Genomic DNA, 14,911 nt, shown 5'->3' with positions numbered 1-14,911 from the left:
CAGGGTTTTTTGGGGGGTTTTTTTGACACATATGTGCACAGGCGCACAACCTCCCTCGGCTCCTGGCCACTCCTCAGCCCCTCACGTCCCTCTGGAAACCCGTGGACTACAAGTCCCGGTAGGCTTCGGGCACTTAGCTCTGACTGCACGTGCGCACACGGCTGCCCGCCGGAAGGACCGAGTCTGGCTGTGTTTATCTCGTTGGGGAGCTAGCCGTCGGTTGGCGCGCAACGGGTTCTAGACTGCAGGCAGCGCGAGGATCCGCGGCCCCGCCCCGGCCCGGCCTGGCAGGTAGCCCGGGATGGGTTGAAGAACAAGGAAAATTGGAGGGGCTGGGGTCGCCCATACCTGGAGCTGGCGTCGTGGGGGAGGGGCCTGAGAGTGATGAGGTGGGGGTGGGGAGGGAACTAGGGGGATGATGGGAAAGGAGAGTGTTAATGGGGAAAGAAGGACTGGGGGAGGATGGTGAGGAAATGAGTGGGGGGGGACCTGGTGGCTGGCAGAGGCACTGAAGGGAATTGGAAGGAAGACCGGGCTATGAGGAGAACGGGGAAGCTGAGGATAATGTAAAAAAAGGAGGGGAGGGTCTGGCATTTTGGGGGAGGGGAGTGTTGGGATGACTGGAAGAAGACAGGGATAGCGTCATAGGCAGGGAGGAATATCCCTGGCCGAAAGGGGTCAGTGAATATTCGCCTTTTTCCCCTTAGTGGAAGAGGGAAAATGGAGGGCTGTCGGGGTGGAGCTTGGTGCGGTGGGAGAAGGAAAAAGGAGAAAACTGCAAAGCTCACAGATCAAGAAGGGCCAGAAATGGGGAGTGGACATTGCAAGAGACCAGGGAGGGGGGTAGGTACATGAAGGGTATGCAGGAAGCTTGAGAATGCACCAATGATCCAGGAGACCCAGAGATAAATGGGGCCCCTGAGACAGTAGGGGCTTATCTCCATGAGTTTGAGTTGTCATTGTGAAGCAGCTAAGAATCTGTCCACTTTTGGATGGAATTGCTTCTCTCTTCCCTTGTGAATTCTTTACCTTGACATAGCCGAAGGGGGGGGAGTAGAAGTTATGAGGGAAGACAAAAGACACATTCTTAAACTGTTCAACCTCCTATCTGTCCCCACAAGTCCAGATCCAAGATCTTTTGGATTGAGAACAGGAGTAATGAAGTGAGAGTGGTTTCCTGCCGGGGCTATTTCAGGTTTGGCAGGCTGGCTATTTAAAGCATGGGATGGGGGGTTGAGGGAGGTTGAAGGGGGAGGGGGGCTGGCAAGCCAGCTGAAAACCGTGTCTCTTTCTTATGAGGGGCCTCCCTTACTTGCTTTCTCTATGCCTGAGGTTCTGCCAGGTTCTTCGCTCTGCCAGGGCTTCTTGAGCAGGGAGCAGATGATCCACTCAAACCCAGCAGGTGCCTGCCAACGAAGGCAATACCCATTGGAGGAACATTTGTCTGACAGAGCCTTCAAATGTACCCATTATCACTAGGTTGGCAGGTCATGCTTGAGTCTATTTCTTGTCCTGCCCAAGGGCTCCCCCGCCCCCCGCCCCTTCCTCTCTCTTTTCTAACACACACCCCTACCCCATACCCCTTTCAGGGATCTAAGTGGGAGAAGAGCTGCTGAAACAGCTTGTTCTTTATTACAATAGCGGGTTGGAGAAGTAGCAGGAGGGGAAAATTCCTCCTCTCCACCCTCACCCCCTCAGTCCCCAGCAGACACATACCTTTCTGGCTTAAGTTCCTAGTCTTGGCAGTATACCAGGCACAGCTGTTAAAGGAACTCCTCGTGCCTGTGAGGGGCCCTGGATGACCCTGATGACAACAGCTTAGCTTGACGAGAGCTCCCTTTGAGGGGCTTACCATCCGTGGAGCCCCCTGTCCTGGATCATTCCTACCCTATCCACCCTGCCCTGGATGGGGGGACTGTTTCACTCCAAAAGCCAAAAGCTTTTCTCTTTTGAAGCACCCATGCCAGCTTTCAATGGACCGATTGGGGTTGGCTGCACTATTAATAGCCCTGAGTATTTTGAGATCCCTTTCCCCACCTTAAAGAGCACAGATTCTTAGAGAGGTGGCAGTAAGCGGAGCAGAGCCAGAGAGACAAGAGAATGCACTGCCCTGGGAAGGGCAGGCGGTGCTTGCAGCTTGTGCCAGGCCAGCGACACGGTGAAGCCTCCATGAGTAAGGGATGACCATGCTGAACCTTTGATCAGCAAATTCTGAGCTGTCAATCAGGTCAGAGCCGCCCCGCCCTTCACTGTGGGAGAACACAGGACCAGGGCTAGCTCCCTGACCTCTACCTGAGCTTTGGAAAGGTGGTGTGGGAGGGCCACCAGGGTGATGCTTGGAGGCAAGGGCTGGTCCTGGGCAGAGTCCTGGTGAGCCAGATAAAGACCTTGCCTGAGGAGCCCATGGCCATAACTTGTGTGCAGGTAGCAGAGGCAGCAGGCCGTGCCGGGGGGGCATGTTGCTGTAACCAGTGACCCAGGGGATGTTACGGTGGACAGTGCACCTGGAGGGCGGGCCCCGCAGGGTGAACCATGCTGCAGTGGCTGTTGGGCACCGGGTATACTCCTTCGGGGGTTACTGCTCTGGTGAAGACTATGAAACACTGCGGCAGATTGATGTGCACATTTTCAATGCAGGTAAGCTAATGCTGGGACCATCCCTGGGTACCCATGTCAGGGAGGGGAACGGGCAGGTGAATGAGGTTTGGTGGCAGTCCCCATGGCCAAAGGGGATGGGGGAATGAATGTCTGGTTTGGGAAAAGGTGAACAGCCTGGAAGGAGGTTTCCAGGGCTGAGCAGAACTGTGCCCACAGTGTCCTTGCGTTGGACAAAGCTGCCCCCAGTGAGGCCTGCCATCCGTGGGCAGGCTCCTGTGGTACCCTACATGCGGTATGGACACTCGACCGTCCTCATCGATGACATGGTCTTCCTTTGGGGCGGGCGGAATGACACCGAAGGAGCCTGCAATGTACTTTATGCCTTTGACGTCAGTGAGTATGGATCTCAGAGAGGCTCTGTTCTGCCAAATGATGCCTCCGGGGAATGGGCTGGGAAAGGTGTGGGCTGAGGGCATTCTAGAGTCTAGGAGGGAGTGGTGTCAGAGGTTGCTTACTGACCCAGCCTCTCCTCTCTTTCAGATACTCACAAGTGGTCCACACCGCGAGTGTCAGGAACAGTTCCTGGGGCCCGGGATGGACATTCAGCTTGTGTCCTGGGCAAAACCATGTACATTTTCGGGGGCTACGAGCAGCTGGTATGTCTGGGAGCAAACTAGAGCTTTAGGGTGAGAATAAGAAAGAGAAAGGGAAATTAAGGGTGGTGGAATGGGGGGCTTTGGCTTGTTTGCGGGTTTTGACGGGAGAGGCCAAGAGTCAGAGGGTCACCACGGATCCCCTCTTTGATTCCTTTCTTCACTTCCTTTCTCTTCCCACTCAGGCGGACTGCTTTTCCAATGACATTCACAAGCTGGATACCAGTACCATGACATGGACCCTTATTTGTACAAAGGTCTGCCTTTTCTTCTTCCTCCCTGATCCTTACTTTCAATTGAAGAAATCATAGGAAGCTCAGTGAGAGCAGATCCCCTCCTTGCCTCCGTGCTGACTCCCACTCTTTTGTCTCTCTGCTCCTGCCCAGGGCAACCCTGCACGCTGGAGGGACTTTCACTCAGCTACAATGCTGGGCAGTCACATGTATGTCTTTGGGGGCCGTGCCGACCGCTTTGGGCCATTCCATTCCAACAATGAGATTTACTGCAACCGCATCCGTGTCTTTGACACCAGGACTGAGGCCTGGCTGGACTGTCCACCCACTCCAGTGCTGCCTGAGGGCCGCCGGAGCCACTCAGCCTGTGAGTGTCTGTCGGTCTCTGTGGGGGTCCCCTTTCCCACCTGTTGCCCTCACACTCTTCACGTTTCTCTTTCCTTCCAGTTGGTTATAATGGGGAGCTGTACATCTTTGGTGGCTATAATGCAAGGCTGAACCGGCATTTCCACGACCTCTGGAAGTTTAACCCTGGTACAGAGCGCTGCCTTTAAATTTTTTTTTTTTTTTAATGTTTACTTATTTTTGAGAGAGAGAGAGAGAGAGACAGAGTGTGAACTGGGGAGGGGCAGAGAGAGAGGGAGACCCAGAATCCGAAGCAGGCTCCAGGCTCTGAGCTGTCAGCACAGAGCCCAATGCGGGGCTCGAACTCACAAACCAAGAGATCATGACCTGAGCTCAAGTCAGATTAACCGACTCAGCTTAACCGACTGAGCCACCCAGGCACCCCCAGAGCACTGCCTTTAAGGGGAGAACAAGGAGCAATTGGGGGAGGGGAAAAAATAATCCTAAGTAGGTAAGGGTGAGCATGGGGGTAGGGAGGATGTCTGGACTGGGCAGGTATTAAACCTCCATATAAACTTCTCTTCAGTGTCCTTTACCTGGAAAAAGATTGAACCGAAGGGGAAGGGGCCATGTCCCCGCCGGCGCCAGTGCTGCTGTATTGTTGGCGACAAGATTGTTCTCTTTGGGGGTACCAGGTTAGGAGGAAAGTGGGAGGGCCTGGGGAAGGGCCCAATCTGACTGCATGGGAGGCATTTGAGGAGAAGGGTCTCATGGGTAGTCTTTCCTCCTTCCTTAATCTCTTTTTTGATCCCTATAGTCCATCTCCTGAGGAAGGCCTGGGAGATGAATTTGACCTCATAGATCATTCTGATTTACACATTTTGGACTTTAGTAAGTACACATATTTCCAGATGTGTGTCCCTGTCTTTGGGTGGTGACATTGAGGAGTGGACCCTTTCCTTGGTTCTGAGCGTATCCCTCTCTCTGACTTCTCCTTCAAAGGCCCTAGTCTGAAGACTCTGTGTAAACTGGCCGTGATTCAGTATAACCTGGACCAGTCGTGTTTGCCCCATGACATCAGGTACAGTGAGTGGTTGGAGAGGAGGGATTGGTTGAGAGTGTGTGATCAGATGAACTTGTTTCTCAGTATAGAGGGGACAGAAGTTTTTGTTCTGCTGGAGATGTAATGTACTTGAGAGTGAGAGCAAAGGAGATACAGGATTATCAGCTGGGTAAATCATATGAAGAAAAAAAAATCCGGTGTTTCAAACCAAGCTCAGAAGCATCACTTCCTGAGACCCGAGCCTGTATGGTTGTTTTTAACATGCTGAGAAAGTTCAATTAAATCTTTGAAGTTAGCTGCAAAGTATAGGAATCTTTGGATCACATTAGTTCCAGAGTTAAGGGAGGTCCTTCCTAGCTACTTCCCTTTGAATTCCATTCTTAGGTCCAAATCAAGCACCAAAAGTTATTTGGTGTATACTTGTGTCCTTCAGGGTCATTATGGACACTTCCCTCTCCTGTATCAGTTCAGTTTAACTCTTACTTGCCTGGGGGAGGGGGGGGGGTGGTGTTCAGTATTTGGTGACACGAAGTATACAAGGCTGAACTGATTGGCTCATAGACTTGCTCAGGATTGACACATGTGCAAGTATTTCATACCAAGTAGACTGTAGCGAGGGTCTTGGCATAAAGGGGGTACTTGGTAAATCTTTGTAGGATGACAGAATTGTCAAAAAGAAAGGGAGAAAAAAGGGATTTAATTTTAATGGGGTGGGAGGGCTGGGGAAGTCTGTACAAGCCTAGGAGAGGGGAGTCAGGCCTTTAAAGGGTTGGGAGTTGAGAGTAAAAACAGGCATTCCTGGCTGGATCTGAGCAGAGGGGGAAAGGTAGGGTGGGAAGTTTACTGAGGTGTGTATACAGATGATTTTTTCCAGGAGTTGGGCACAAGCACACATACATAAACATAGATAGGAAGTCTACATGAGCTGGCAGGTGGATGAGTGGGTGATACCAGATTTGGTGGTGGGTGGGGCCATGATTGTTAACAATCATGTCAAACAGTAAGGCTATAAGAAAGAGGTGGCTGTGGGTGGTTGAGCTTTAGGATGTTGAAGGGACCGGTGTGTTCATAGCTTTGTTTGAGCAATTCTGGGCTTGAGGGTGGAGGCTCCACTCTTCTGCCCTTTCTGCCTGTCATTGTTGGCCTTCCAGGTGGGAGCTGAATGCCATGACCACCAACAGCAATATCAGTCGCCCCATCGTCTCCTCCCATGGGTAGGAGAAAGTTGCTGCCGCCTCCCTTCCTGAGCCTGCTATTATCTTCACTGCCCTTCCCCATCCCTCACCTGCCTGCCCCTTTGGTCCCTGGACTCGGTATACCTCTGCGTGGAGTTGTTGGACTAGAGGTGTTTCCTGTGCTGTGAACTCAGTGGGGAGCTGTAGGGGGGAGGGCTAGTTCCCTACCCCCTTGGGCCGAGGGCCCCTTCCCCTTGGTGCTCTGTCCCATACACCTCCTTCCAACTGCTCCTGGGCCTCTGCTCTGCCCCAGGCCAGCCAGGTTCTGTTGGGAAGTGAAGGGAATGGGGATTAGGGAGAAGCAAGCAGTGTCTGAGCCTCAGGAGCTTCCCCCACCCTTGTTTCCACCCCCTCCCCCTGCTTGAGTCAAGAGCATTGATTGGGAGCTGAGAGGAGTTGCAACTGTTGCCATGAAACCCTCATTCTCCCTGACCTGGGGAGGCGAGGACCAGCAGATAATCCCACCGTTCCCTGAGCTGTTGCTGTTCCCTGACGCTCCCAGCCAGCTCAGATTTTATAAAAATGGATTAAAAATCTCCAAACGTGTGATCTGTTTTTTGTGGAATACGATGGGGGTGGATGGCAGAAGCTTGCGAAAGGACAGGGTGCTTCTCTGCCAGGTTCTGGCTTCTCTGCCAAGAGCAAAAGGAAACCAAATACCACCAAGGTCTGGCCCTGGCTTTTCTACAGCGCGGAGTCCAGCGCCATGTGACCAAAAGGTGGCGACGGCATACCGAGTGCGTGCATCCGGCCGGAGTGTCCTAGCCACCACCGACTTGCGCAGACGCGTCTCCCGGAGAAGCCGGAAGAGGCGGGGCGGGAGGCACGAGGGCGGAAGTGGCGCCATTCGCTCCCGGCGCGTCCCACAAGCCAATGCCGAGAGAGAGTTCTCGTATCGCGGCGGCCCTCGGGTCTCTCCGCAGGGCCAGTAGAGGCGAGGAGGATGGCGAGGGCGTGGGGCCCGGGGTCCTGCGGAAGGGTGAGGGCCTCGTGCCGGGCCGAGGGGCAGCGCGGGGCGGGGGGAAGGGTAGGTGGCGGCGCAGTGACCGTGAAACTGCCTAGTTCTCTGTAAGAGGCCACCGCGGGGAGCGCCGCCGACAAAATGGGACAGTGGGGTGTGAGGAGGCGCTTCCTGGGTTAGGACAGCCTGGGCAGTTTCCGAAAGGGAGGATGAGAGTTTTGCGCAGAGAGAAAACGCGTGTGTAAAAAAGTACAGTCTGGGGAGGCATTGGTTGCTGGGGGTTAGTAGGTCAGGATTGAACACATTTCGCAAATCTTCGTTGAGCATCTATCGTGTGCGGGCTGTTCTAGATGCCATTCTAGATGCTGTAGATACAGTAGTGAATAAAAGCCGTCAAAAACTCCTGTTCTGGGGTGACTGGCAGGCTCAGTCAGTAGAGCATGTGACTCTTGATCCGGGAGGTGTGGGTTCAAGCTCACATTGGGTGTATAGATAAGTTAAAAATAAAATCTTAAAAATCGTGTTCTCATGGAACTTATCTTTCAGAAAGGATGACTAAAAAAAAGTAAATTAATACAGTAAAAGGTAAAGCAGAGGAATGTGTATTTTTAAGGGTGAATTTTGATATGTGAATTATACCTCAGTTTTTCAAAAAGATTATAAGGGCTATGGAGAGAAAGCAAGGGAAGGCTTGCAATTTTAGGTAGTTACAGAAGGCCTCACTGAGTAGGTGACATTTGAGCAACCGTTTGAAGGAGGTGAGGAAACAGTAAATACATCTGGATAAAGATTCCAAGCAGAGGCAACATCGAATGCAAAGGAACTGAGGCAGGATCATAGATCTTCTTGCTCAGTAAGTGCTAGACTAGTTGAGAGGAGTGGGAAAGAGATTATAGGACTCAAGATTAGAGACCAGGGGTGAGGTCACATGGGGGGTTTCAAACCACTATAAGGCCTGTAGCTTTTACTCTGATCAAGATGAAGCTATTAAGGAGTTTTGAGTTCTGAAGTGATGTGATCTGAAGCATGTGTGTATGGAAAAGGGGTAGGAATGATGAGATCAGCTTTGCATTTTAGATGCCCCTGTCCAGCCTGTCCAGCATAACTTTGGGAGGAGATGGAGGTTGGAAGACCAGTTAGGAGGCTAGAGCACTGGCTGAGGTGAGGGGTGCTGAGAGTATGAAGGAGAGCACTGGCAGTGGTAACTGAGCAAGGAAGACATGCCCTGTGGGGAAGACCGTGAAGGCAGGATTCAAAAGAAAATGAAAAAGAATGGACTGTGGCTTGGCCTACCCCCAACCGTACATTTGTATACCTTCCTTAGCAGGTGGTGGGAATGGTTGGGAAGTTAGGTGTCAGTGTAGCACTCTTGCAACCTGCGCTGCCTAAAGCCTGTCGTGATTGGCCTGATGGGGATATTGGAAAGGGTCAATTACTTAAGGAATGCGGGTGGGATGATGTCTCTGTAACGCTGGGAGATGTTGTGCTGAGTTGTGTCCCCACCCCTCCTTCCACAGACACATCTGACATGTCATTTGAAGAGCTGTTGGAATTGCAGCACAAAGTGGGAACTAAGACATACAAACAGTTGGTAGCTGGAAACAATACTAAGAAGCCAAGTTCTAGACCACCTGTCCAAAATGCATGTGTTGCAGATAAACACAGGTGAGGAGCAAGGCCTGCCCCAGGAATTTGAGAATACCTGGGACTTTGAGTAGGTGTCTGCATTCCTAGATGGGAGGCCTTTGATGAAGACTGGAGAGCCAGGGAGGGCGCCTGGGTGGCCCTTTCAGTTAAGGGGCCGACTTTGGCTCAGGTCATGATCTTGCAGTTTGTGAGTTCAAGCCCCACGTCAGGCTCTTTGCTGACAGGTTGGAACCTGGAGCCTGCTTCAGATTCTGTGTCTCCCTCTCTCTCTGCCCAACTCCCACTGGCACTCTGTCTCTCTCAAAAATAAACACTAAAAACCAAACAACAACAAAAAACAACACTGGAGAGCCAGGGCATCTGGCTGGCTCAGCCAGTGGAGTGTGCATCTCTTTTTTTTTTTTTTTTTTTAAATGTTTTTATTTTTGAGAGAGAGAGACTGAGCACTCACAATTGGGGGAAGGGCAGAGAGAGAGGGACAGAGGATCCCAGGCAGGCTCTAGGCTGAAGCGGAGAGCCCGATGTGGGGCTGAGACTCACGAACCGTGAGATCATGACCTGAGCTGAAGTCAGACATTCAACTGACTGAGCCACCCAGGTGCCCCCCTTGATCTTGGGGTTGTGAGTTTCAGCCCCATGTTGGGTATAAAGATTACCTAAAAATAAAATCTTTAAAAAAAACAAAAAAGGACTGGAGACCCTGGACATGTCTTTTAATTTCTCCGTAGGCCTCTGGAAATGTCAGCCAAGGTTCGGGTGCCATTTTTGCGTCAAGTTGTTCCAATCAGTAAGAAGGTGAGGAAGAGGCAGGAAGGGCTGTCTCAGTGAGGGGAGATTGAACAGTTTATTTATAGTCTCTCTCTTCTTTCCAAAGGTAGCCCGGGACCCCCGCTTTGACGATCTGTCAGGGGAATATAATCCTGAGGTGTTTGACAAAACGTATCAATTCCTGAATGACATCCGAGCCAAAGAGAAAGAGGTTTGGAACATTAGACTAGCTCATGGGAATTCCAGGGGTGGGAAACTCGGGTCCAGGTTATTGAGTTGGGCAGAGGGGAACAGGGAACATAGTGGTGGGCAGATTTATTTCTCCTTAATTGATTTAACTCTCCCAAATGTGCTTCTATTCAAATCCTGGCTCATTAGTTTACCAGCCGTGTGACCATTGGCAGGTTCCTTAACTTCTCACTTTACTAATCATAAAGAGATAATAAAATAATTCATATCTCTTAGTGTTACTGCATTAACAAACGCGAACCTCTTAGTATAATGCTTGGCACAACATTTTGGTTGACGTTTGCAGACTGCTAACCGTCATATTCATTTTATAATGTGGAGCTTGTGAAAAAGCAGTTGAAGAAGCACCGTTCAGGGCAGGAGCACGAAAAACTGCAGCAGCTGCTCCAGAGAATGGTGAGTGGGTCAGAATCGCAGGTGGGCGGGGAGAACAGTTCAGGGCACGCGGGAGGTGGTTCACAGTCCCTCCTACTCACCCATCTCACCCACCTCGTCTTTGCTTCTCAGGAGCAGCAAGAACTGGCACAGCAGGAACGCAAGCGGCAGCAGGAGCTGCGCCTGGCCCTGAAGCAGGAGAGGCGGGCTCGGGCCCAGCAGGGCCATCGGCCATACTTCCTGAAGAAATGTAAGTGGGACACAGCTGTCACAGGCTGGTTACAGGGACAGGCTTGGGTGGCCACAGAGGCAGCATGCTGTGTTGGGGGTCCGTGAGCTCCCTAACGAAGTCATGAAGGCTGGATCCCATGGGAAGTTGGAGGAAAATAGAAATGGTAGGGAGGAGTTAATTTGTAACTATTCTTATATCCCTAATTATAGATTATGGGCAAGGAGTGTTGCTTTTATCTCTCCCGCCTCCCCTACATATGCTGGGCCAGGCGCATAGAAGGAGCTCATAGTTGGTTTAATAGAGAAAGCAGGGAATGGTAGAAAAAATCTGCTTGCTGCGTACACCAGTGAATTCCAACCAAGTCATGTATCCCAGCATCAAGGTTGAGAAGTACAGACCTGGGGAAAGGAAAAGAGGAGTGCCTCCTCCCTTGCTTACCTGCTTTCTTTCTCTTTGTTCTCTAGCTGAGCAGCGCCAGTTGGTCCTAGCTGAGAAGTTCAAGGAGTTGAAACGCAGTAAGAAGTTAGAGAGCTTCTTGAGTCGAAAGAGGCGCCGAAATGCAGGCAAGGACCGGAGACATCTCCCTTTGAACAAAGAGTAATGAGGAACGGTTCTCAGCTCTGCCACTGCCCCAGTGAGAAACGGATCTATGGGGACAGACTTGGGCTTGGCCTCTTCTAGTTGTTCATGCAAGGGCAAGGATCATAGCTGCCCTTGAGCTAGATTGGCTCAAAGATGACCAGAGGGCTCTTGGACAAGAAGAGCAGCCCAGCCTTTTGTCCTGGCACACTTTCTCTGCTTGGATCTGGTTCATCACGTCCTCATGTTCTCCCATCCTTGCTTTATACCAGTGATCGTGGTGTAGAAGAAAAAGGGCCAGTGAGTGAGTGAGTGATCTTGAGGCTAGTGAAGGCTGTAAAGTCTGTTGATAGCTCCTAGTGCTGGGACTTTATGTAAGAGCCAAATCGTAAACATTCCTGTTGTTCTTTTTATTATTCCCTTTTGGTGGGTTTTTCGAGCGGCCTAGAACTACTGTTTCAGTGGGCCACCTGTGGGGGCTGGCAGCAAACTTAAGGCTCCCATAAAGTAGGAAATCAGACCAGAGACCCCTCCTACTTAAACCTCAAAGAAGACACGATCATTGAAAGAGTAAACCACTCTCACAGCTCACCTACATAGTTTTGGTTTTGGATACAGAGGGAGAGAGGAGGTGAGGACAGAAAGTTTCCCCAGTAATGTACAAGCACAGCTGGTTGTCGGTACTGTTTGGGTCTACAGTTCCTACTCCCATGTGGACTAGAGAATCCTCAAGCTAATTAATGATTCAGTTTGAAGTGGTCTCAGGTTGGTAGTTCTTCCAGGCACCTGGCAGAAGCAAATGTAATCTTCACTTGGAGGGTTGTACTTGAAACTCAAGCCTCAAGGAGTTCCTTTAGATAAAATTTGAAGGAATGTGAGCTTTCAGTGAAAATATGAAGCACACAAGGAAAGAAATCACCATGAGCAAGAGTCATCAGGGACAATAGAAAACAGACTCAGACCAGCAAAGACAGATGGTAGAAATATAAAATACAAAACAAAATATCTTGCTTATATTTAAAGAGAAACTATGACTAAAGAAAAGAATATCTAAAAGGACCAAACTGGTTTGATAAAAAGTAGAGCTTTTAAAAATGAACAATATACTATTTGAAGTTAGAAACTTTAAGGTTGGGGTGCCTGGCTTGCTCAGTTGGTGGAGTGTGCAACCCTTGGTCTTGGTCTTGGGGTTGTGAATTTGAGCCCCACGTTGGGTGTAGAGATTACTTAAAAATCTTTAAAAAAGAAAAAAGAAAGAAACTTTATGGGGCACCTGGGTGACTCGGTTAAGCATCTGACTCTTGACTTCGGCTCAGGTCATGATCTCATGGTTCGTGGAATGGAGCCCCATGTTGGACTCTATGCTGACAGTGCGGAGCCTACTTGGGATTCTCTCTCTCTCTCTCTCTCTCTCTCTCTCTCTCTCTCTCTCTCTTTCTCATGGTTCGTGGGATTGAGCCCCACATTGGGCTCTATGCTGACAGTGCGGAGCCTGCTTAGGATTCTCTCTCTCTCTCTCTCTCTCTCTCTCTCTCTCTCTCTCACATGAGCGTGCACTCTCCCTATCTTGCTGTCTCTCAAAATAAATAAACATTTAAAAAAGAAAGAAACTTTATGGTTAAGCAACAGATTAGACACATCTAAAAGGAGAATGAACCGGAAGTAGATTTGAAGTTACAAAGATGGAACACAGGGATACAGAGAAATGGAAACTGAGGAAAGGATTAAAATACATAGGAAGAACAAAACATGGAAGATAGATTAAGAAGGTATAATACATATAATCTGAAATCCAGAGAAGAGAATATTTTAAAGAGGCTGAGAATTTTCTAGAATTGAAATTTATAAGCAGTAAGATTCAGAAAGCCCTATTAATTCCAAGCAGGAAACAAATTGATGGCTGGCTCAGTCAGTAGAGCATGCAACTCTTGATCTTGCCCCACCTTGGGCATAGTTTTTTGTTTTTTGTTTTTTGTTTTTTAATGTGATAAATCATGAAATTACTATGTTTTAAAGACTAACATCTAAAAAACAGTCATAAGGAAAAGGAAGAGAGGTAGAATTAGAAGCTAGGATATCTAATGCTTTATGCTTCTGGAATGGAGGAGTAGATGTAATTCTGATGACTGAACTATGAAAGGAGCATAAAGTGTTTGTCCCCCAAGTGATTGTAAGCTGAGGGCTAAAGCTACCAGGATATTTTATCTTGCCCAGAGGGATCCAGTGCTCCAAGGTCCCTGATGCCACATAGATCAATCCTAAGAACAGATTCTGACAGATAAAAGAAAAAGACTATTGAACTATTGGGCTCAAAAAACACTAAGAAGGTAATAGAAAAGCTCAAAAAAAAAAAAAAATCTGGTTGGCAGCTAAGTCTGAGCAGTTAAAAAAGCACTCTAAATGCTATCTTGGAACAAGAGTGTTGTGAAGATGCCCCTGTTGCCACCAGTGGTATTCCACTTTCCTTCTTGTTTTGCTCTAGATTCAGAAATTCCTGGCAGAGGCATTTGATTAGCTAAACCTTGGTTATATGGCTGCAAGGGGAATGCTGGGAAAGCAAGTATCTGGTCTTTTATATGGTGAGGGGTGGGCTTTATCTTCAACTTCAATTTGTGTGAGGTTTCCAAGCATAAGAAGGGGGTTTAGGGGTGCCTGGGTGGCTCACTTGGTTAAGTGTCTGACTTTGGCTCAAGTTACAATCTCATGGTTCATGAGTTCCAGCCCCGCAGCATTGGGCTCTCTGCTGTCCTTGCAGAGCCTGCTTCAGATCTTCTGTCTCCCCACTCTCTCTGTGCCCCTCCCCTGCTCACTCTCTCTCTCTCAAAAATAAATAAACATTAAAAAAAAAAGGGGGGGGGGGTTCAGATGAAGGGTAGTCATGAACATACCTGCATGTCCATCACAAGGCTGTATTGGCCCCACCACGCCTTCAGCCTGCTACTCTTCCCTTCATCAAGGGCCCACAGGAGACATTGGAGAGCTCTGAGCTTCAGCGATGGGTTAGTCGGTCTACTTGCTTTTTGATTTTTATTGGGAATGTATTGAGTTGAGATATAATTGATATTACACACTTGACTTCCTCCACCCATTTAACTTGTACAGTGTGATGGTTTTTAGTATATTTGGAGTTGTGTAACCATCCCAATTTTGTAACATTTTTGACACCCCAAAAAGAAACCCCATATCCTCTAGCAGACACTCCCCATTTCTTCCCAGTCTCCCCAGCTCTAGGCAGCCACTAAACCACTTTCTGGCTCTAGATTTGCCTGTTTTGGAGCATTTCACGTAAGTGGAGTTAATACGTGATCCTTTATGTGCAAACCAGCTATCTGGGATAAAGAAATAGAGGCTATGAGAATGGTCTCACAAAAGGGTCAGGGTAGCAAACTTCTGTCCCAAGTCACGCAGGAAGTGTGTGCCCTGTAGGGATGGAAAGTCCTGAGGGCAGGGGAAGAGGCTTAGGTCTTTACTGGTCCTGGTAAGAGAAGGGTAGTCAGGACTGTTCACCCAAGTGACAAACTAGCAACCCCAGTGTGCCCTGGGGGCCAGTGCCTGTTGCCTGTCTTCTGCCTCATAGAAGAACATGGACCAACCAGGTGGTTCTGCTCTGAGAACCACCAACAGCATCATGGGGCCACCATACTGCAAAGTAAAGCAATCATGGGCCTTCTGTGGCTACCCTGTTTGCCCTCTGTTTTGCTGTCTTGTCCTGGGCATCCTGACTCTCCTGAGCCCTGGCCTGTTTCCCTTACAGATTCTATTCCAAATCTCAGTCCTGGGTGGCACACAGTTCCCTGTCTGGCCTCTGTGCCCTCTCTTACCACCTGACTCTTCCTCACTCCTCTTCACCTCCTTTCTTCTGTATCCTTCTCCCTTATCTCTTGGCTGCAATAACCTTGGACTCAGGATGCCTGGGTCACTCCTTCCTCACTCCCTTAATCACCCCTGCCAGGACGCAGAGCTCCACCCCTGG

General features: G+C 49.6%; 1 protein-coding gene across 5 annotated transcripts; it reads left to right on the top strand.

Moving 5' to 3' along the window:
* The first annotated feature begins 146 nt into the window (after nucleotides 1-146).
* On the top strand, nucleotides 147-11,347 carry KLHDC3 (kelch domain containing 3). 5 transcript variants are annotated; one of them, XM_053904998.1, is made up of 15 exons: nucleotides 1,245-2,227; nucleotides 2,425-2,637; nucleotides 2,815-2,991; nucleotides 3,139-3,254; nucleotides 3,437-3,508; nucleotides 3,638-3,851; nucleotides 3,932-4,018; nucleotides 4,416-4,524; nucleotides 4,647-4,720; nucleotides 8,606-8,753; nucleotides 9,464-9,530; nucleotides 9,610-9,714; nucleotides 10,074-10,148; nucleotides 10,260-10,377; nucleotides 10,824-11,347. In XM_053904998.1, the coding sequence occupies exons 2-15, from the start codon at nucleotides 2,484-2,486 to the stop codon at nucleotides 10,958-10,960; spliced, it is 1,653 nt and encodes a 550-aa protein (XP_053760973.1). In that variant the 5' UTR covers nucleotides 1,245-2,227; nucleotides 2,425-2,483; the 3' UTR covers nucleotides 10,961-11,347. The 5 variants fall into 5 exon arrangements, with proteins under 5 accessions (XP_019312714.1, XP_019312713.1, XP_019312712.1 ...); XM_019457169.2 differs by lacking the exons at nucleotides 1,245-2,227; nucleotides 8,606-8,753; nucleotides 9,464-9,530; ... (2 more) ...; nucleotides 10,260-10,377; nucleotides 10,824-11,347 and adding exons at nucleotides 147-291; nucleotides 1,122-1,163; nucleotides 4,832-4,910; nucleotides 6,044-6,663; XM_019457168.2 differs by lacking the exons at nucleotides 1,245-2,227; nucleotides 8,606-8,753; nucleotides 9,464-9,530; ... (2 more) ...; nucleotides 10,260-10,377; nucleotides 10,824-11,347 and adding exons at nucleotides 147-291; nucleotides 1,122-1,195; nucleotides 4,832-4,910; nucleotides 6,044-6,663.
* Nucleotides 11,348-14,911: the final 3,564 nt, after the last annotated feature.

Source organism: Panthera pardus, unplaced genomic scaffold (assembly GCF_024362965.1).
Source record: "Panthera pardus isolate Hobbes unplaced genomic scaffold, ASM2436296v1 HiC_scaffold_17, whole genome shotgun sequence".
Classification (NCBI taxonomy): Eukaryota; Metazoa; Chordata; class Mammalia; order Carnivora; family Felidae; genus Panthera; species Panthera pardus.
This window is presented reverse-complemented; position numbering and strand designations above follow the sequence as displayed.